The sequence below is a fragment of the Agelaius tricolor genome, unplaced genomic scaffold (genome assembly GCF_023055355.1).
Source record: "Agelaius tricolor isolate 1412-34295 unplaced genomic scaffold, bAgeTri1.0.p SCAF_16, whole genome shotgun sequence".
Classification (NCBI taxonomy): domain Eukaryota; kingdom Metazoa; phylum Chordata; class Aves; order Passeriformes; family Icteridae; genus Agelaius; species Agelaius tricolor.
Window position 1 is genome coordinate 3,193,740 of NW_027269276.1, and position 20,458 is coordinate 3,214,197.

Consider the following 20,458-nt stretch of genomic DNA (forward strand, 5'->3'; position numbering starts at 1 on the left):
TTTGCATCCATCATGCATTTCCTATAAATATAGGATGTATATTTAATAAATCAGAAAGAGAATTAGAAAATAAGTGACTCCAGTGCAGTGAGAAGGATATTGAAGATGTTAAATTTATTATACTTCTATCTTTTATTAGATGTAATTTGAATAACCAGAAGAGTGAGTGTCTGAGAGTTTGCCTGGGGGAGTGAGTTCAGAGCAGGATCCAAGGCAGTTGCTCTTAGCAGGAAAGCACCTGATGCTGCTTCATTGAACCTGCAGCTTGTAATGATCTGCCAAGGGTTAGGCACTGGGAAAACCTCAGACCTCTTCAGAACTGTGGGAAGCAGCTTTCCTGTTAGGATCTGCTCTTGAAGGTAAGTGCTCTGTTCTGACTGAGAACAAGTGCTCTCTTCCCTTTGAATAGAAATTTAGTGTTAAATTTAAATAGAGACTGAGCTGAGGTGAGCAGTCTCTGGAGCAGGTTGCTGACCTTCAATTCTCTGTGGCCATCTTCTAGATTAGTCTTTAGCCCTGACTGGTGAATCAATGCAACTGGGAGAGGAAGAAAACTGGATGTAGTGTATGGGATCCATTAGCTGGCAGTTCCAGTGCTCCTGGAATGGTATGAGTGCACAGACAGGGAGGTTTGGACCTCAGTCTTACCCCTCCAGGATGACAGCAGTATTTTAGGCAGGAAGGAGTGATCCTCTTCACTGGCATGAGAAGCTCTGGGTGTTTGCTGTACCATGGTTTCTTCCTGAGATTAGACAGCTGTTGTGCAGAGGGGTGGGTGGGAATGTCAAGGAATGGAAACCTTTGCATTCATGCCTGCAGTTGCTGTAGTTAAGAGCTAACCCTGGAGTTGTCCAGGGCAGCAACATGCCTGGCTTCTCTTTGTTTGAGCCCAGTTGTGCTGTAGCTGCTGAGTTGCTCATTTCTGTCAGGACTAAAATCCCTCTGGGCGTGTTCAGAGCTGCAGCTCCAGACAACTTGGGAACTTTTTCAGTTCAAACACAGGAAGTGCCATGGGCAAGGTGGTTGAGCAAGAGTTTCTCAAGTTCACAATTTTCAAAGTAGGTAGGTGCTTATACTTCAGTGAAATCCTTTCCACTATCCTCACTCCTTTTCTAACCTAGACTTTGCTGGCTAGTTTATTTTAATTGAGTAATTCTGTTTATACTGAGCATAAGATTCAGTGTAAAATATTGTTCAGCATTTCTTGATCTACACTTTGCCAGTTGGAAGTGTCTAAATTGCAGCAATATCTCTGACACTGATATGATAAGCTGAGTGGGAAAGGTAGAACGGTGTGATAATTTTGGATAAGTCCTAGGCTTATTTGTCAGTGATTACTACAACTATATAAGCTTTTATAAAGAGTTTAGACATGTCAGGACAGTGTGTAGAATGTAGCAAGAAATGTAGGTGTCCTGATTTTTTTAAGTACAGCAAATCCAGTTGCAGTCCAATTGTATTTAATTCTTACAGGCTTGAGGCTGATTGTGTGCCCACCTGGTTATTAGAAATATTAGAAGTTATGTTTTCCTTCTCAGAAAGCCGTTGTTTTAATTTTAGAATGTTTTAGTTATAAAAGTGGGTAAACATAATTTGTATCTGGCAACTAGATACCTTAATGTGTTGATATTTTACCATTTATGACCTGAGATGGAGTTAAATTGATGAGTCAGGATTTTTTTATTGCTCACAAATTGAGGGTGAACCATGAAGGTGGATTGGACTTCTTTGGCTGTATTGAGAAAGCCAACCACAAAAAAAGCACCTTGCTAAAGAATTTGTGTTTTAATCAATTGGTGAGTGTAGAAAGTGATTTGGTTACATTTTGGTTGGGTTTTTTCAATGATACAAAGTTTTCAGGCACAGCTGTTATTTCGTGTCCTAGAACAAATTAATTTTAATTCAGCTGCAGAACCTGTTACCAGTGTTAAGTTAGAACGTGGGAATTAGATCAATGTGCCTTACCTCTGGATATTGATAGCTGTCAACTTTTCTTGTATTATTTCAAAGCAAGCCAGAACAATCAGGTGACCTGTGTGGACACAGTTTTCTATCTGAGGACTCCTCCTGAAGTGTTCAGTTGGCCATTGATGCAGTTGTTTGGTGGAGTTTACCTTCAACATCAATAGAATAAGTTAAGCTTTAATGAGGTAAGCAGTTAGCACTAGAAGTTGCTTACAGGATGTGCTTTTTAAAAAGAGCATTTTTTAACTTTTTAACTCAATGTTTGTAGAGCTTGATTGAAGCTACAACTGAATCCAGGTGGTTCCACAATTGTGGCTCTTCAAACTGGATTTTCTCCAATATTTTTATGGCTGCTTTTCATTCTGCTTTTAAGACTCGTAGTACAGGTTTTAATCCTGTAGTACAAGAATAAAAACCAACCTTGGGAACCTCCATACCTGCAGTACCCTTGTTGAGCTGGGAATAGGGAGCCTTGGTTGTTCCCTGGTTTATCACTGTAGGATAAGCTTTGTTTGTACTTCTTCCAGAGTCAGCCTGGGATGGTTTCTGAAGTCAGCATCAGAGATTTATCACAGTGTCAGTAGGAGTGAATATATTGTGGTCATAACAATGTTACTTCAGTGTGTTTTCCCTTAGAGTTACCCTAATGAGTTTGTAAATTCTTGCTGTATTTTGTTCAACCCTTCTGGGCTGCCTGGTTCACTCTGGACCCTGGTTGGAAGCCAGCAGTGTGTCAGAATGGATGGCAGCAGTCTTTTACTGCCCCTGCCTCCACAGCAGGAATGGGCCAGGACTTCATTGAGAAACATCTCAGGGATTTAAGCTTTTCTAAGTCATTATCTTCTTAACTGTTGTGTAAATGATTTTATTGCTGATAGCTGACAGAGATGCCCTTTAATACACCTGCTGGCTTGGTGCTGGCTCCAATTACATCATGAATGGAAGGAATAAAATAAATTTGATGGTAAAAATTTTCATGGAGAATTACAATATCCTTAGTCATTTCTGATTCCTACTGTCCCTGTACTGCAAAACATGAATTTTGCCAGTCAGCAGTGTCCTTTTAGGGGGGATATTTGGAAAAAATGTGAATTGTTGGAAAAAATAGCACACACAACCTCAACAGTGAGCACTGCTGAATGGTGGCTTCCTTAAAGTTTGTAGGGAAGGTTTGCAGGCCCATATTCTGAAATTGTCAGGAATTGTAGCTGCTAATTGGAGTTAGCCAGGTATCTACCCCATCTCATCCTAGTTCTTGAGAGTTAAAAATTAATATTTTCTGTGGTACTTCTAAAATGTTCCAAATGCCCTTAGCATTTGAGGAAGTAATAGCCACATATTAATACATGAATAATAATTTGAAGTCTGTTTTGCAAAGGAATGTATATTGATTAAGTGAAAAAGACAAATGACAAAATCCTATGTCCATATTTCTTTCCTTGCTGGAAAGGAAAAAGCTTTATTCTCAAGTGTCACCTTCCAGGGTTTGTCAGATCTTGGAGTAACTTTGTCTCTACAGATCTTTCATAGTTCTTTCATGCAGGGATTTAACTGAAACAGAAATTAATGCTTTCTGGACATTTACCTCTAGTACTTGGCTTCCTTGATAATATTTATATTCTTCAAGAAATTTGTGCCTTTCTGCTGACACCATTACAGCTACTGTGAAAGTTAGGCAATGACCCATTAAGCAGCAAATACCAAACTCAACCAAATTTTTTAGAAAGTTATTTATCTCCTCAAGGGAGAATCCAGTACTTGGTGACCTTCAACAGAGCATTGGTCCCTCTAAAGGTGGGTTTCTTTACCTCAGCTAAAATCACTGACCAGTGTGCTGCCACTATTTTCTGTATAATTATTTACAATTATTTTCTGTAATTGTCACTTAGAGCTGATGCATAAGTGGGAATTGCCGAGTGTGAAGCGTCAAAGGAATTCTCTTTGTTTCACCAAGCAAATGCTCATGTTTTATGTTTTTTGTGGGTGATTAAAGATTGATGCTCCAAGAGTCTCCCAGCAACGTAATCAAACAATGTTTGCAGCATTGTCTTACGTGCAAGTGTTACAAATTGTTGGGGTTTATTTTCATACTGTTGTTAAACCAATGCTTCCAGCCCCAAGGATTCATTATTTTTTTGAATCCTATGTTATTCTTATGTTGTTGGAAATGGGTTAAGAAATTCTAAGTTGATTGGATTAATTGTTAAATCTCTTATTGCTGCAGCCAGAAGATTGAGTGAATTCTTCTAGATTTTCAGATAGTGGCAGCACAGGAGTGTTGAGTGAATTGGCAGTGCTGTAGGTGGAGAGGAAAACGTGACTTTTGCCTCTGCAAATGTACTGGAACAAACTTGGTGACAGTTCTTTATATAGATAAGCAGTTATATTTGACTTTTCTGGTGTTTTAACAGAAAAGAGACTTGGACAAGTATGGACAAGTTGATGCTAAATCAAGGGAAAGGAAAAAAAGCCCTCTCACCAAGATAATTTAAAGACAAAACAATTAGGATTTTACATAAGGAATGTCACAACCAAACTGTGAGCAGATGAACTCTTCAGCAAATCACATCTCTGTGCCCCTGCATAGGAGAGGATTCTTAATTCCTGTCCAGGAGGCTGATTGATACAGGGTGTGTTCAGTATTTGAATGGAATACAGCCAAGGGCTTGTAAGGGAGCATAATTGTGGTTTTCCTGGCCTTGGTGGTTGAGTGTGTGAGAGAAGTTGGTTGCAAGGCAGTCCCCAGGTAAGGTCTTTTCCTGGAGCCTTTTTTCCTAAGGCATATCCCAAGCCTATGGCAGGCTGGATCAGCAGCAGAGGGAGTTCCTTCCCTGCACTGACTTTATCCTTCCACTATTGCTCCTGATATCCTCCCTTCACCCACTTCATCCAAGTCATCTTCCTCCTATTGCTAAAGCCCAGATTCTCAAAGTAATGAATTTTCTTTCTGGCTAAAATTCACCGAGTTCTGAAACAACAGTTTCAGAAGATTTAATTGGTTTGAAGATTTCAGCCCGTGTGTTCAAGTTTTCCTCATTTGTACCTGCAATGGCATTTGTGGATGATAAATATCTATTGCATTAATGGTTGCTGCATTCAAGATCAGGTATCTAGTCTTTATTTATGACAGATGGCATTACTAATTAATTAGTAACGAGCCTCTCCTTAGTGAACCTTTCCCTGTAAGGATCTGGATTATGAATCAGGTCATACTAGGAGGAAACATCTTGAGGAAAAAGCTTTCTGAGAGATTTGAGACTTTTTCATTCCTTTGGTGTAAGGGAAGGCTGGCATATTAGAAGATGTGAATTCCTGTGAAAAGAAGGATCTTGGCTTTTAAACTACAGATTACAAGGTTTTGAATATGATATTGTGACACATGACTTGGAATGATTAATTTTCAGGCTCTTGTTGATTCTTGAGGCACAGAAAGTACAGGAATGTCAAGGTTTTTTACTTTAATCTTGAAGGAATTCCTGATGGCAAGGAGATGGCTTTCACTGGTGGTGAAGAGAGAACTCAGAGTGCAAATGATTATTAGATCAAATTGATTCTTACTTTTCCTCCATGTATACATATGACTGAGATTTGTTTAACACTCTACCACTGAGATAATCAGTTAGCAAAAATGGTTAGGTACTAACAGACAGTATATCTAAAACATTTATTTTTGGTTCCCCACATTCATTCCAGGATATTTTTTTTATATATATATTAAGGGAAACAAAAGAAACCCTTAGGGGTTTTGGGGATTGTTTTGATGTTTCTTCTCCCTCTGCAAGTACCACCACACATACTTCTGATTCTAGAAGCTTAAGATTTAAAACAAGTCTCAAAGATTTGCCGGGAGGGTTTTCTCTAGTGAGAAAGTTTACTAATACTGTAAACTCTCTTATGTAACTGCTTGGAACCTCGGCTGGAAGCTCACACCCACTGTGTGGATAAACAGTAATTTATTACATGAATTCAGCTGACTGGAAAAGAGGGACATTTTGTAACATTTTCTGAAAGAAGCAAATTTTTCTTACTTTGTTGGAATACTTTTTTTACTGAGAACTTATACATAATTCCCAGTGATGTGTAAAATAATTGGGTAAAATACATGTCTCCATTATCTAGCTATATTTAGTTATATTAAAATGTCCAATGAATGAGTAGATATTGTGCTGCAAGTAAGGAATAGTGGCACTTAAACTTTTAAATTTTTATTTTCTCAGTGAGACGTGCAGACTAAGGTATTTTTTTGGTTTGATTTTTTTTTTCCAGCATTCAAATTTAAGACTCCTGCAGGATAAGCCCTATGGAGGTGCAGGGATAATTGTAAGGTCAGTGGGCACTTTAATCAAGGGGGTATGATTAGCTTGTTACTTACCACAGAATATCTTTAATCTTGTAATAGTATCCTATCTAGGTGGTGCTAGCCTAACAAATGCTGCTCAAAAAGGGTAACACATGTTAAAACATGTGTTCCTTTTTTATTTTTGTAGCAGTCCCATGTTTGCTCCAGTCAACCCAACTTTTTTTTTTTTTTTTTTGCAATTTGTTGTAACACTGAAGAAATTGTGGTTTTAAGCATAAGAAAGATGTTGGTGCCAATTAACCTCTTCCATTCCTGGCCCAGCATAGGTCAAGTGATGCATGAATCAGTTTGCTCTAGGCTTTCCTAATTGGCAGAGAGTTCCTAAATCTTCTGCTTGGTTCACAGCAGTGGTTCACTCAGATGTGGGAAAGTTTGGAGATCATTTAAAGCAGCAGCCAAGCCATAATCTTTTCTGAAATACCCTTTCATGTTTAATGTTTCTCTGGTGCATCAGGTTATTGAATAGTGCTCCCAGTTTCATGGAAGGACCAAAGACTTGTAATAGCTGCAAGATAGAATACCTAAAATTAAAGAAATGCCATAGGAAGAAACCCACGTTTTTCTCACAAGGAGTTATAAATGAAGAGGTTGCAAATATTGCCTGGGTCCCATCTTCTTTCATGGCAGGCTTACAGATCCAGATGAAAGTTTCAGTATGCTCCAAAGGAGCTGTGGGAAGGAAGGCCTGCAGGAGGGAGCCTCTCCACTGTTATTCCCACAGATGCCTTCTGTGCTTTGAGAACTCTTGGAGCCCCAAAGCACTGATGGCTGGGGGCCTTACCAGTTACTATTCTGTTTCTTCATTCTTGTGCTCTCCCACAGCCATCTGCTCCTGCCTTCCTTCTGACAGAGGGCTGGCTGAGATGGAGCTTTGGCTCAACTCTGGCAAGTCTGGTCCCATTTCCTGGGCTGCTGTTTGCTGACTGCAAGCAGGAAGAAAAGGCTAATAAAAGGTTCTTTGCTCCTGGCTTCTCTGTGAGCTTCTCTTCTCCACATTAATGTGTCCACCAGAATGCAAAGTAATGCCAATACTTCTGAAGGCTGTTGTTATTTGAAACTGGGGAGAGCTGCTGAGGAATGACTTTCAGCTTGATTCCTTAGTCATGGAATTAAAAAAGAAATTAAACAGTCAGATAGGTTAAGTAAAACTGCCATGTTTCTATGGTATCTCTAACCAAACACACGCTCAGTGTGTGCTTTCTTCTGCTTTAGGAATTTCAGAAATTCCATTTTTGATCTTCTGAGGAACTGGAACACTTGTTGTAGAACATTCAGTTGATTGAGGCTGGAAGTACTGCTGAGAGTGCTCAATAGGAGCAGAAACCTTTCTCTAACTTTATTCAAAACCCCACACTTCATCTAAAAGCTGTCAGGGTGAAGTGATGTTTTTGGTGCTCCCTTTTCTGCACCCTCAGCAGGCTCAGCATCCTCCCGTGTGCGTGGAGCAATTTCCAGCCAGACCAATTCTCATCGTGCAACGGAGGCCACGTGACTTCAAACATTTCTTCATCTGCTGTGTTGAAAGGAGCAGGGAAGGCAGTGGCACTGCTGCTGCTGCCGAGTTTCACGGGGTGATGTGGATGACATCAGGATTGCCTTCAGTCAGAAATCTTGAAGTGCAGCTTTGCTGGGTGGGTCTCAGAAGAATTTGAAAGGGTTCTGGAGATAGGGCGTGTTTACCTCGGTCAGAGTAGTGAGTGTGATGCCTCTTCCCTGCTAATGTGTTTATGGTCTCTGACTGCAACATCAGAAAGGTAAGAGTTCCTTTTTCTGCCCTTTTTTCCTGGCCTGGTACATTTTGTTGGAGTTTTTCCCCCTCTCCTCACATCACCCTGTGTTCTGAATTGTCAGCATGTGCTTGGTCTCTAACGTTGTTTAATAAGGGAAGAGTAGAGTAACTCCCATGAGTAGTCCTCAGATAAAGAGTGGAATGACATTAATGAGATTTTATACTTTGCCACTAAGTATTCCAACCTATGAGAACTGCTTCCTAGTGAAGGAAAAAATTAAAAAGACAATCCAGGTTACAGTAGTAGCTTCCCTTTCTACTTCTTGTACATTATCCTGTTAAGTGCTTGTAACAGCACTTCTTTCTGAACTGGGAGGAAATTTTCTTAACAGGAATAAATACTAACTAAGGATATTGGTGTGATTATATAAGAGAAAAAACCCCTTGATTTTGAGTAGCTTGAAAAAGCTACTTCTAAATTTTTATGTAAAATGCTAAGAAAAAAAATCCTTTAAGAAATTCAGTTTAACAGAGGTTTGGTGGGTTTTTTTTGGTAAAACTTCTCTTTTGAAGCTCTGAAGAAGCTTGTGCTATAAATAACACACCTGAACAAGCTGCTAGAGAGGGTTATTTCATAGTAATGCCCCAACATTCAGATGGAAGAACCCCAATCACATTGTTGCAATGTATGTCTATTTTTCATACCTTCCTAGCTCAGCCCTTCAGCTGGCTGCCACTGCTGATGAAGAGGCTGTGCTGTGGCTGAAAATTTCCCTTGCATTTGTTAGGACATGAAAAGGACGGCAAAACGGCTGAAATAATGAAAGACCAGTTGGGTTCTGGCTCCTCCTCCAGGTGTCTTGGTGGGTGGGGAATGTCTGGGCAGGATGAGCTGCTCAGGAGGGATATCCAGGGGGAGCTGGAAGCCCAGGAACGGGGATGCACAGCAGCCTTGGCTCAGCTGCTGCCCCAGGGTGCTCTGGGGATCACAGATGGCCAAGTGGGAGCCCCTGGTGCACACCATGGCTGAAGGTTCTCTGGCAAACAGAGTTCTCCAGAGTGCAAGGGCACCGATCCTGTGCCTTCCCTGCCTTCCAAAGGCTAATTTAAAACCTTGAGTCATTCACTGAGGGTGGAAAAGCCAAGAGCTTCTCCACCCTCAGGTCTCATCTCTGGTTCTCTCTATTCTGCTGCCTCCACATGCTCTGTGCTCCCACTGCTTGTCCTGACCTTTGTGTCTCCTGTTCTGCTCAATTCTTCCCTGCCCTCAACTCTCACCTGAAATAAGTGGCACAACTCTGGTAAGATCTCCATTATGTAGCTTAGCATTTTAAGTCAGACTTCAAGTTTGTATTTCAAACAAAGCTTTGGTAAGCTGCAAAAAAAAAAAAAAATCTTTTTTGCATCTTTCCCCAGTAGTAAAAATTTGAAGAAAAGCCTCATAATTTAAAAGATTTTTCTTTACAATCTGATAAGTATTACTAAGTTCTCAAAGCAACAAGAGTTGTTCCTTTAGGATTGTTCAAACTTTTTGTGAATTAATCATCTATCAAGAACCTCTAGCTTGGATAGGGTTAGGTTTTTTCCCAGCAACTACTTTTTATCTCAAAATTACTGCAGTTACTTGAGTTATTTCACGGCTCTTTATTCCACTCTGTTCATCTTATAGATTTTTAAAGCTTAAAAGTGGACATAGTTTGCACTGTAACTGTACAGTAAGAGAACTGTATTTCACTTTCCTCAGCAGCCTGCAATCACCTAAAACCATTTTAGCTGCTCAAAAATGATTTACCTTTAAGTAGAGAGAGCATGGTGACTTTCACCCAGAAAATGAATTATTTCAAAGAAGTCAGGTTCACTTTTTTTGAGGTTTTGTTTTCCTTCCAGAGAACAGGGAAAAATAAAAATTCACTTGCCTCCTTAATTGAGATTTATTCAAAGTGCTATTTTTGCCTGCTCAATATAGTACCCAAGTTACAAGGTAATGTGAAAGAACAGTAAAAAGTAAAATGCTGCAACTGCCCTGTAATGAGGCACTTAAAGTGTTTACAGTTGAGATTTGTACAAGCCAGGGAGTAAATGTGAAGTTAAAGGTCTCACAGCAATCTTAATTCAGCTGTTTGAATTCAGTATTTTGGGGTTTCATTGTAAGAAACTGAGTCCAGCAGATCCTCTATTCTGTGCTGCCCCTGCTGCTGTGTGGGCTGGGAGAGGTGTCAGCCAGCCCTGCCTCAGGCTGTGCAGAATTCAGCTGGAATCCTGTTTTCCCACTGGCACAAACAAGGTAAGACAGGATGCAAAGAGGTGGCAGCATCAATCCAACATCCTGCCTTCAGTGCCTTGCTCCACAAAGCACAGGTCAGTGTGCAGGACCCATCTCTGTTCAGCTGTTTCATGCTGCTGGATGCAGTTGGGATTCTTCACACATTGTCAAAAAGAAAAAAGACCAGTCTGTTTGTAGTAGAACACAGATCTGCAGCTGAAACTTGTGTGTTAACTCCTGGAAATATTGCTGAGTCTTAAGCAAAACCAAAGCCTGTGGTATGGTGGATCTGATCTTTATTTGCTCTTTTAAACCACTTTTATTTCACGTTGAGGATGAACAGCCTGGAACAGCTTTGCTATCTGTTTTGATATCTGAGGCTTGATTTTTCCCAACAGTCACTGCACCAGCTTTGCCAGTTCTGCCAAATTATGAGGGGAATAGGAGAATTACGTTCTTCCTGCTTTTTGCTGATTTCAGTCTGTCCCTGTTACCTCTGGAGCCTCACTGAGGAGACTAAGGGGATGCTTAGGAGAATTAAGGTCACATTCACTTGCATGTTTGTGTTGTTGATCCATTGGGTTTTGCAATTTATTCAGTAAATAAGGATAGGAAATCCTCCTAATACATCCTGCAAACCTGGATATCTCCTTCTCTTAGTCCTGGCTTTGGAAATGCAGTTTTCAAGAGCTTTTGTACAGACAATACAATCAAAGCTTTGGCTCAGTTTCTTTTTATTAATTCCTCAGACTGCGGCAGCCAGAAATTCCACTTTGAAGCAGCTCCTGAATTTGTTTTGCAAAATGCAGCCACCCAGCTTTTGTCAACCCCAGATTTGCCCCCTTTTTTTTTCTTCTTCTTAATATCATTAAAAATATGAGGGCTTTTTTATTGAATATATTCAGGATCCAAGAAACAGCACTTTGAAAGAAACTTCACATTGGTACCTGCCAACTGTGTGGGCTTTCCTTTAATTATAAAGGATGCAGTTCCTGAAGTAATCATTCCTGATTTTCCTGTTTTGCACTAGCCCATTAAAACTAGATTAAGCTACAGAGGTGATCCTTCCATAACAGGGAGGTGATTTGATTTCTTTACTGGGAGTATTTAATCCCTGAGATGCAGAGGAACTTGAGTTTTTAAAAATATCTTTATTTTTGACTGGCTTTTAGCCCCTTCCAGAGCAAGGATTCCAGTTTTTTCAAGGGAAGTGCTCCTGGCAGTGCTGCTCTATGGGAAGAGGCAGAGGTTTTTCACCCTAGGCTGGGCAGAATGAGTCACTCACTGCTGCATTTCTCACTCCTGCTTGCTTGGTGCTGCCACAGGCTGTGAGGAGAAGCTCTGAGCTCAGCACTCAGCAATAGGAGGTTTAGGCTGGGTAGGATTTTAAGTTTTTAGTTAGAGCTGGTCCCAAGTCAGGCCAAGCTTGGCCTTTGCATTTGCTGCCCATTCTTTGAAAGCAGCGTTTGCAGGGGAGAGAACTCGTGACAGTTTATGCAAGTGAAAAACCATTTACTTCTGAAATCCAGCATCTTCAGCCTGATCCCAGCACTGGGGCTGGTGGCCACAGCTGTCCCCTTGCTCCTGCTCAGGTTGATGTTTTTAAGGAATTCCTCATCTCCAGGTGCTCCAGGAACCTGGTGATGAGAGCTGAAGGGAGGCAGGAAAGCAGCCCAGCTATTTCACTGCTGCTGTTAGGAAGATGGAAACCTTCAAGGTTTCCCAGGGCATGGCCTGATTTTCTGCAGTGAACACATCCAGTTTAAGGGTTATGGAACTTAAGAATAAGCTGCAGACAGATTTGGAATCTCATCATTGGTTTTGTCAGAATCACTTGGGCAGTGTTCCTCAGGGATGGTCGAAGCCCCAGGGGCCAGTCCTGGTACAAATACAGGGATTACAGAAGGAAGAGTTTCAGAGAATCCACCTTTTGATGAATCTGTTTAGTGATTGTGAGGAAAGATTTCCCCTGAAATATGTGAACTCTGGATCAGACCTCAAATCCCAGAATTCCCTAATGTTTTAAGATTAGGCATGTACTTATGAGCTTAGTTTAATAGTGCTATATTAACTGGTTTAAGAGGAAATCATATGGTGAGGCATCCATGTGTGGAAGAAAACCATCAATTAGAGAGATCCCAGGAATCCAATAAGAAGATATGCACTACTGGGCTTTTCTAAGGTTTCAATATTTTGGGTGCATGTTCAGCCCAGCCCATCTCACCACAAGGCAACTGTGAGTGCTCCTTTCACTGTGCCATAACAGACTGGCCCCTTTTCATTACAGTTTGGGATAGCTTGCAGTGCACAGTCTAGCTAAAAAATATAGATAGATTAGGAAGCAGAACTGTGTAACAAGGCTTTCCCTTGGTCTTCTATTGTCTGCAAGCCTTTCTGTCTGACCCAAAATGTCATGTTTCAAAGCCCTGCTTCATTAGGGTGGCGCCTGCAAGCTGCTGTTTAGGGTCTGTTAGCAGCCCCAGCATAAATCCCCACTTCCAGGAGTTTATAATTCAGCAGTAAAACATTGCTCTAGGCTGGAACTTGGCATATAAAGTCTCTCAGGAACAATTGTGATTTCTCTCTCCTTTATTTTTGCATTTACTTATACACACACACGAGTCATTCAGGAGGTTTTTACTGTCCCCTTCCTGCATTTAAAAAGATTAAATGACTGGGTTATTAATAGTTCAATTCTGACTACTGTGCTGGGCCAGCCCATGGATCTGCAGTGCTGTTAACCAGCTCTGTTTGAGGGGTGCAGGTCCCTGTGTCCACAGACCTGCTCCAAGCTTAGTGCAAACAGCCCACTGTGGACCAGCAATGGTTGTTTGGCTGTTAATTGACGTGGGCTCCGGTGTTAATTAAAGCTGTGTCCAGGTCTGGGATGCTCTAGGTGTGATGTCCTGAGCCTGCTGCAGGCACAACTAAAACCCTGTGTTCCCTGGAAGAGCAGGGAAAGGGCTGAAGTGCTGCCTGACCTTGGCATGGTTTGATCTCAACTCATGATCCTATACAGAGATATTGCTGGGAGATCTTCTGATAAGATAAAGATTTGGTAGAAATCATCCTCCCAGCTCAACTATTTCCTCATCAAGGCTATGTTTCAATGATATCAGTTATTTCCTCATGTTTTCCCTGGTTTACAGAAAATTTTAGCGTGGTAAAAGTAATTCAAGTTTACTATTCCTAGAAATCATGGAAAAATTGTGTTTCAGCCTTATGGAAAATACTCTAGTAACTTCTGTTTTTCTTCAACGTTAGGATATTTTTATAGGATATATAACATGTTTGTACTGTAAAGGCCTTACAAATAAATAAGAGAGAACAGCAATTGCCAAATATATAATAAAGACTGCAAAAGTTAAAAAGGAGGCTTTTACAAGAATTAAATGCTTTAGTCAAAGTGAATTTTTTTCCTTCCAGAACTTATTTTAGACATTTGTTCCTGATCTAGGTTTTGGTCACAGTTAAATCATATAATTTCCCACAATTCCCAGAAAAAGCTTGCTATGCACTGTATTTTTTCCCCTTTTGTTCCTGTGCACAGGTGTTTGCAAATTCAGGGTATATTTCCATTAGCATATTAGACAGCAGTAATTCATCAGTGCAATGTCCTCCTTACTATGGAATTGAGGCACTCCCTGGACCTTCTCATCTCTTTTCCACTCTTCCTCCCACTTATATTTAATTTATAAAGGCAGCCCCAGGAAGATCAGCTCTCATTAGTATGAATATGATAGATAATACATGAATGTTGCAGGAGATTTGACCAGGTGCTAAGCAGGGCAGTGTGAGTGACTGGAAGGAGGCAGCAGGTACCTCCCTGTGCAGATTTCAAAGGCCCTTATTGCTTTATAGCAGATCAAAATTTAGCTTTATTATTTTATCTTCTGCTGGGTTATAATCCTACCTCTTTGCTCTAAACCAAGAGGGTTTTTAATTTCCTGTATGATTTTTTTTTCCCCTGAGAACACTGACTTTACTGACTTTACACAAAAAACTCAACATGGGTTTTTTCATGCATTTTCTTTTTAATATGTGAGGAATAAATGAAATTCTCTCTTTATTTACTCAGCATGGCATACATCCTAAAGACACTCAACAGCTGGTTCTGGTGGGAGAATATCTGGATGCCCATCAACTGCACATGGGCAGATTTTGTGGACCGAGAGGGACTTGTGTTTCCCAAACCACATCAGTTGTACGCCACAATCCCGTACGCTTTTGTATTGCTGATCATCCGGTTCTTCAGTGAGAGGTAAGAAACTGAAATGCAATTAATCCTCATTAATGCTGAAAGTGAGATATCTGTGGATCAATGCTATGTTTTATAAAGGAGGATTATTAGTTGGTGGTTTACTAGGAAGATCTAGTACAGATAACACAGCAGGTGAAAAATGGGAAAATATTTTCATTATTAGGTATGTGTGGCTGTGGTCCAATCCAGAAGGGAAATATTTCTATCCAGCTTTTCTAGAACAGCATTTGGATACTTCTGATTATCTCCTTTCCATTCTAAACCTTCTGGGTTTCCTTTTTTTCTTTCAGTGGAAGGCCAGAGAGATTTGTCCTCTCAACCAAACCTCTCATTTGGTTCTGCACCAGAACGTTCGTGTGAGGTTGATAGACCCCAGGTGTCTCTCTTTGGCCAAGCTAAGCAGGCTGGAGGGATCTCAAAGTTTCATGTGAACATTTTATGCAGATCTAGTAAAGATGGTTGCTTTTTTCCCCCCTCTCTTTGGCACCAAAAATGAATTGCTTCTGCAGCTGGAGTCTTAGGGGACAGGCAGAGGTTGGCTCCACAGAAGAAAGCTACAATCATATTAAGATTTGCAGTGTTTTGACTTATTTATTTATACCTTTTTTGCTTTACTTTCTTTTCTTTTTCCTCTAAAAAATGTGATTAGTAGGTTTTTATAATTATTTCAGGACAGAATGAGGAAATTTGGAATGTCGTAAGTTGGACAGACTTAAACCAGAAGCAGATAAGATCATTCATGCTGGAAATGAAAAGTAATTTGGATCATATGTTCATAACCATTCCCAGTGTGTCTCACTGCAGTGCTGAGGGTAATTAGCCCACACATCTGGCTGCAGTGAGTCTGGGGAAAGCTGACCACTGCTCTGAGCAATGAGGAATCCATGGCTGATACAGCAGGAGGGAGGGGCTGTTCCTGAACACCCTGCCCAAGCAGGAAGGTGAAACCTTTGGAGCCCTCTGCAGTGATTTGGGGTGGAAAAGGGAGGGAAAGAGAATGCATCAGTCCCAGGGAATGGCTGTGTGCCACAGGCTGGATCCAGCACTGATCTGTGGTGGTGGCCCAGTGAAGAAGGTGCCAAGTGACTTTGCCACTGGAGGAACTTGCCCAGCAGCAGTCCCTGAGCTCATGTGGAGACAGCATCTGGTCTCCCTTCATTCAGCCCCAGCACTCCTCTGATGGCCACGAAAGTCAGGATGTTTCCTTGAGTTTAACAGCATTTCATGGCCACAAACTGCATTCCTTGGGTCTTCTTTATGGTATAACAGCTGATAAATTGTGGTTGCCTCTTGGGATTAGCTAGGGGAGATACCTTTTTCTCAGTGCACATTTTATGGTGGATTAAATTGCATCCGATTTGTTTTCTTTGCATCCTGGCATGAGAACAGCCAAGGTCTTGTAACTGTGTTGTGTTTCTAAAGCTTTTCCTGCTGTGTCTTTTCAGATATGTTGCTATACCTTTAGCAAAAGCCTTGGGTATAAAGAACGTAAGACGTGTGAAGCCACAGCCTAATCCTGTGTTAGAGAGTTATTTCCGGGAGTGCTCAAGACAACCATCCCAAGTAAGGATTCTCATTCCTCCAAACTCGTTTTACTTTTGGAAAATCCCACTCTTACTGTTTCAATCAGCTCTCAGCAATGACATCATGGGATGAGTTCCAGCTGATTGACAGATGACTTAATTTATTTGGGTTTTTGTTGCTGTTCTGCTGACAAGGGTATATGGCATCCGAAACAGAAAATACATTTAAGATGTTCAATTTTCTGGCATGCTGTTCTAGGTTAGATTGTTAATAATATTTCCAGTGAAGATTAGTGTTCCATCTTTAACTCATTCTGCCTGGAAGAAGGTTCAGCTGATGTCTGTTGCTGGAAAGCAGGATTGTATTTACTGCAGGAATGCTGGCATGGCAGCCTTTTGATCTGTTATGTTACTGCATACTTAATCCTGGCTTATGTGAGAAAGAAAAGCAATCCTTCTATTACCATGCTGTTTCTTTTTAAAATTGAGCAAGGAAAAAAGGCTAGCCAATGCTTGTCACCTCCAAAAATGAGGCCATTGACTTTTTTATGGAAGGCAGGTAGTTTGCTGTGAGTGCTGCCTCAGGAAGTTCCCTTACCTCACTACAGTTCCCAAACAATTGCAGTTTTCCTACACTGGTTTTGAAAAGAAATATGTGCTTTCTAGTAATGAGGGATTTTGATAATTATTGATAGTGGAACTTGGCATTCTATCCCTAACTCTGCTATTCTTTTATTGTGTCTTTTGCCTGATAACATCAGGAATAAATGCATGGGTGTTCACACATGAGCTCCTCTCTCTCTGGGCAAGTATCCCCATCTCAGCTTCATTCCTTCCTTCTGCTTGAGTACAGCTGGACATTTGATTTCTGAATGGAAGCACAGCATTTTTAGACTCCTCAGAGCATGGGAAATATTCAGGCTGCCTCCTTTAGGTGTCCAGCCTGGGGACCAGTGTGCCTGGGAAAGGCTGGCTGGCAGCTGTATGGGCTCTGCTCTATGGAAACAGAGTCGCTGTTCCTGTGTGGCAAGTGGAGAGCTGGGAGCCAGCAGGGTGGGCTGGACACAGTGGCTGTTTGCACTCCAGCCCTCCCTGGCAGCTCAGGTGCCTTTTCTCACATTCCAGAGGTTTCCCTGAGGGTAGGAGACTCCCTGGACTGGCCTCACCTCGGTGGAGGCAGCTGCTGCCACCTACTATTTGCATACTTCCCTTGGGAGAAGGGAACTTCCCCAGGGCTGAGCCAAACACTCTCCTTGCTCCTGAGGCAGCCCTGGGAGGTCAAACCACACTTCTGCACTTGGGGATGGAGAAGAGGGAGGAAGCCCACAGGCTGCTGCATGTGGGGCACTGAGCTCCCCAAAGTGCAGGAGTGTCACTGCCTTGTGCTGGTCTGGCCACCCAGGTGTGGCACCCCCGTGGCCACGTGCAGTGCTAGGCCCTGCTCCACCCCCAGTTTAGGTCTGGTGTTGGAGGGGGGCACTCTGCACCTTGCTCAGGAGGATAGATTGACTTGCTTTGGATTTGAGAACAGAGCTCAGCTCACTTTAATTCCAGGCCACTTTTCATCTCTGAGACTCATAAATAAACAAATTTTAATATTTATGGTAAGATATTAGGTGCCATGTCCACCTCTGTTCAATCATGGCACTTCCCCCTGCATCCTAAGCTCACATCTAACAGTAAAAGTTGCATCTCTGAAACTCTCAGGAGTGACCAGAAAGACAATAGCAGAGTTTGTGAATCTGTTCATTTCGTGCTTGCATTATTTACATAAATAAAAATCCAGGGTTTTGTGGGCATTACTCAAAAATACCCTCCCATGCATATTTAATATTGGTAATATCTTTAAATAAGACCTTGCAACAGTGGGAAGCTGCTCTGTGAACTACAAAATAAATGAAAATGACATTGGGGTGCATCTCCTGTTAACACTGTTCCATTTCTTGCAGTCAGAGATCAAAGGCCTTGCCAAGAAGTGCAACTGCACCGTCCATTTGGTGGAGAAATGGTTCAGGAGACGGCGAAACCTGGAGATCCCAACTGTGCTCCGGAAATTCCAGGAAGCTTTGTAAGGAAAGAAATGCCTTTGGTTATCACTGCTGTACTCTTCTGGAAGAAAATAATTGAGGTCCCCCCTTTCCAGAAGACTGGGTCTGCCTGATGAGGGTTTTGTTTTCTGAATGCACAAACAAATTGAAATTATTTAGTAGCATTTCTCCAAATGATGGTTAAAAGTTGAGGTTAGCTGTTTCTCCTGGGAAAAAGAAAAACCTTAAAATATTTTAGTTTTCTTCTTTGTAGAATAATGGATTTGTAGGCTCCTTGTACAAAGTGTAAGATGAAAACAGACAGAGAATAGGAAAATATTTTCCTGTCTGCCAGTAATCATAGGGGAACAACAATGCTTACCCTGGGGTAAGTTTGTACCCATGCTGTCATTTTGGGATGCTGTCATGTGTACCAAAGTTAGTTCCAGAGCAGGAATTGTGGCATCCAGACTGAAGGACAGGTGCCACAGCTTGATCATGGGATACTGTGTGAAACTGGAACTCAAACTCCCTGCTGAGAGTGGGCCAGTGAGCAGCTTTGAGTGACAGTAATGAATATGTAAGAAGTTTCAAAACCTCCTGCATATGATTTTTCACTTATGTGTGAGAACTTCCTCATACCTAAACACTTTAAGTGTGATCTAAAATCTCACACAAATTGCAAATCCCCAAATGGGCACAGCTCATCCCTTTTGGGTACTGACATTAACTGTACCAGTGAAAAGCACTTTCAAGCGCTCTGTGTATTTGGCTTTTCATTAGCATAATTACACTTGCAAAACTTCACCTGATTATAATATTGAACCTCTGTAACTGTAGATCAGCTTAAGGCATGAGGGTTAAAAGTACAGCACAGAGCTCAAAGTTGAGTACTTTATCAAGATTATTTCCAGTGTTAATCAATGTGATGATGATTTAGTGGTGTCCTCTGTCAGACATAAATCCAGATGATAGACAGAGGTGTGTCTCTTTGAAGTCTGAGCTGGGTAAACTCTCCTGCCATGGTTTATGTCTGCTGTTGTTTTGGGGATCAGTTAATTTGGTTTCAGAAGTGGCAATAAGATTTCCTGCTATTGCTAAGACCTGTCTGCCATGCGTGCCTGTCTCTAGTAACACACAGCTAAAGACCAAAATTCCAACTTGCTTGGCAGCTTGAGTGAGAGTGAAGCAAACAGGTTTCTCTTGTGCAATTTTGTGAACCTTGCTCTGCTCTTTGTCAGTGAATTTAATTGAATATAATTCTCTAGGCAAAAAAAAAAAGAGGAACAGAGTTATTTCACTCTAATAGTCAGTGTTATGAGCATTATGAAATTTTTTGAAAGCCTGCAATCTCCAGGATCTTTTTTCTGAATCACAAGGAAAGTCTGATGAGCCAGATCTAAACCATACTTATGCTATTAGTGCTCCCAGTTAAGCAACTCTGGGGTTTGGAAAGCCCTTTGCATGAAACTTCTCTGCCTTGTAAGATTTACCAGCCTTTAACTTCCCCTACCAAGTTCTTTTTTGTTACATTCACTTCAAGAGAAAAGATTCCTGAAGTTAAACCAGAAAATCCTCTTGCATAGCTGTTGTTCAGTGCTCTCTCTGGTGGCCAGGATCAGAGTTTAAGAGGCACTTGAGTGAAATTTGGTGAATTTGGATGAGTTTTACTCCAGGTTTTATTCACCAAATTCATAAAGAAGCTGGGCTCAGTGCAAAATGAGGCAGTGCTCTGGCAGCCTTGCACACAGAATGAGCTCATCTGAAGTGCTGTTTATTGCCAAATGCATTCAATATATATAATATATAATATGTAATATATAATAGGGCTGGGGACAAATGGCACAGTCTTGTGGGTGCTCTGTGCTTTGAATCTGATTTAGAAAACCCCACTTGCACTTACAGCCAACACAGAATCAGTGCTGCCATATCCACTGGTCACTCACACCTTGTTTGGAATGGAAGGCATGAGGGCAGAAGCAGCTGCTGTGTGAAGTCTGTCCTATGCCAGTGTTGTGTTTTCCAGCATCTCTTGGTTAACTCTGAGCCAGGTATTCCTTGTGGGTTCCACTCTGCAATTTCCACCATGTACCTCTGTGCTTTTCCTGTTCATGCAGTGCTTGTTGAGTAGTGTTATTTTCAAATCTGAGGGAAGATAGTTTAAAGTTGAGAAGAAAAACAGTTGTTTATCACATGTGTATCAAGTGGCAATTTTATAATTATTTTCCTGACTTATTTCTCAGGTGTGAGTCACTTTATTTTGTCTCACCTCCAACATTCCACATCCTCATTTTTGTTGTTTTTCTCATAAAACAGTCTCAGCCTTTGAA

General features: G+C 41.3%; 1 protein-coding gene across 4 annotated transcripts in view; it reads left to right on the top strand.

Moving 5' to 3' along the window:
• Window positions 1–20,458, top strand: part of CERS3 (ceramide synthase 3) — a 54,546-nt gene that overhangs the window by 11,481 nt on the left and 22,607 nt on the right. Inside the window, exons 2-5 of one of the 4 annotated variants that reach the window (XM_071441237.1) lie at window positions 140–2,150; window positions 14,396–14,578; window positions 16,024–16,141; window positions 18,051–18,169. In XM_071441237.1, coding sequence (XP_071297338.1) covers window positions 2,146–2,150; window positions 14,396–14,578; window positions 16,024–16,141; window positions 18,051–18,169 — 425 coding nt within the window. In that variant the 5' untranslated portion in view covers window positions 140–2,145. Of the gene's footprint in view, window positions 1–139; window positions 3,128–7,371; window positions 8,080–14,395; window positions 14,579–16,023; window positions 16,142–18,050; window positions 18,170–20,458 lie in introns of those variants that run through there. The other 3 variants (XM_071441236.1, XR_011681437.1, XR_011681436.1) reach the window with 3 other exon arrangements.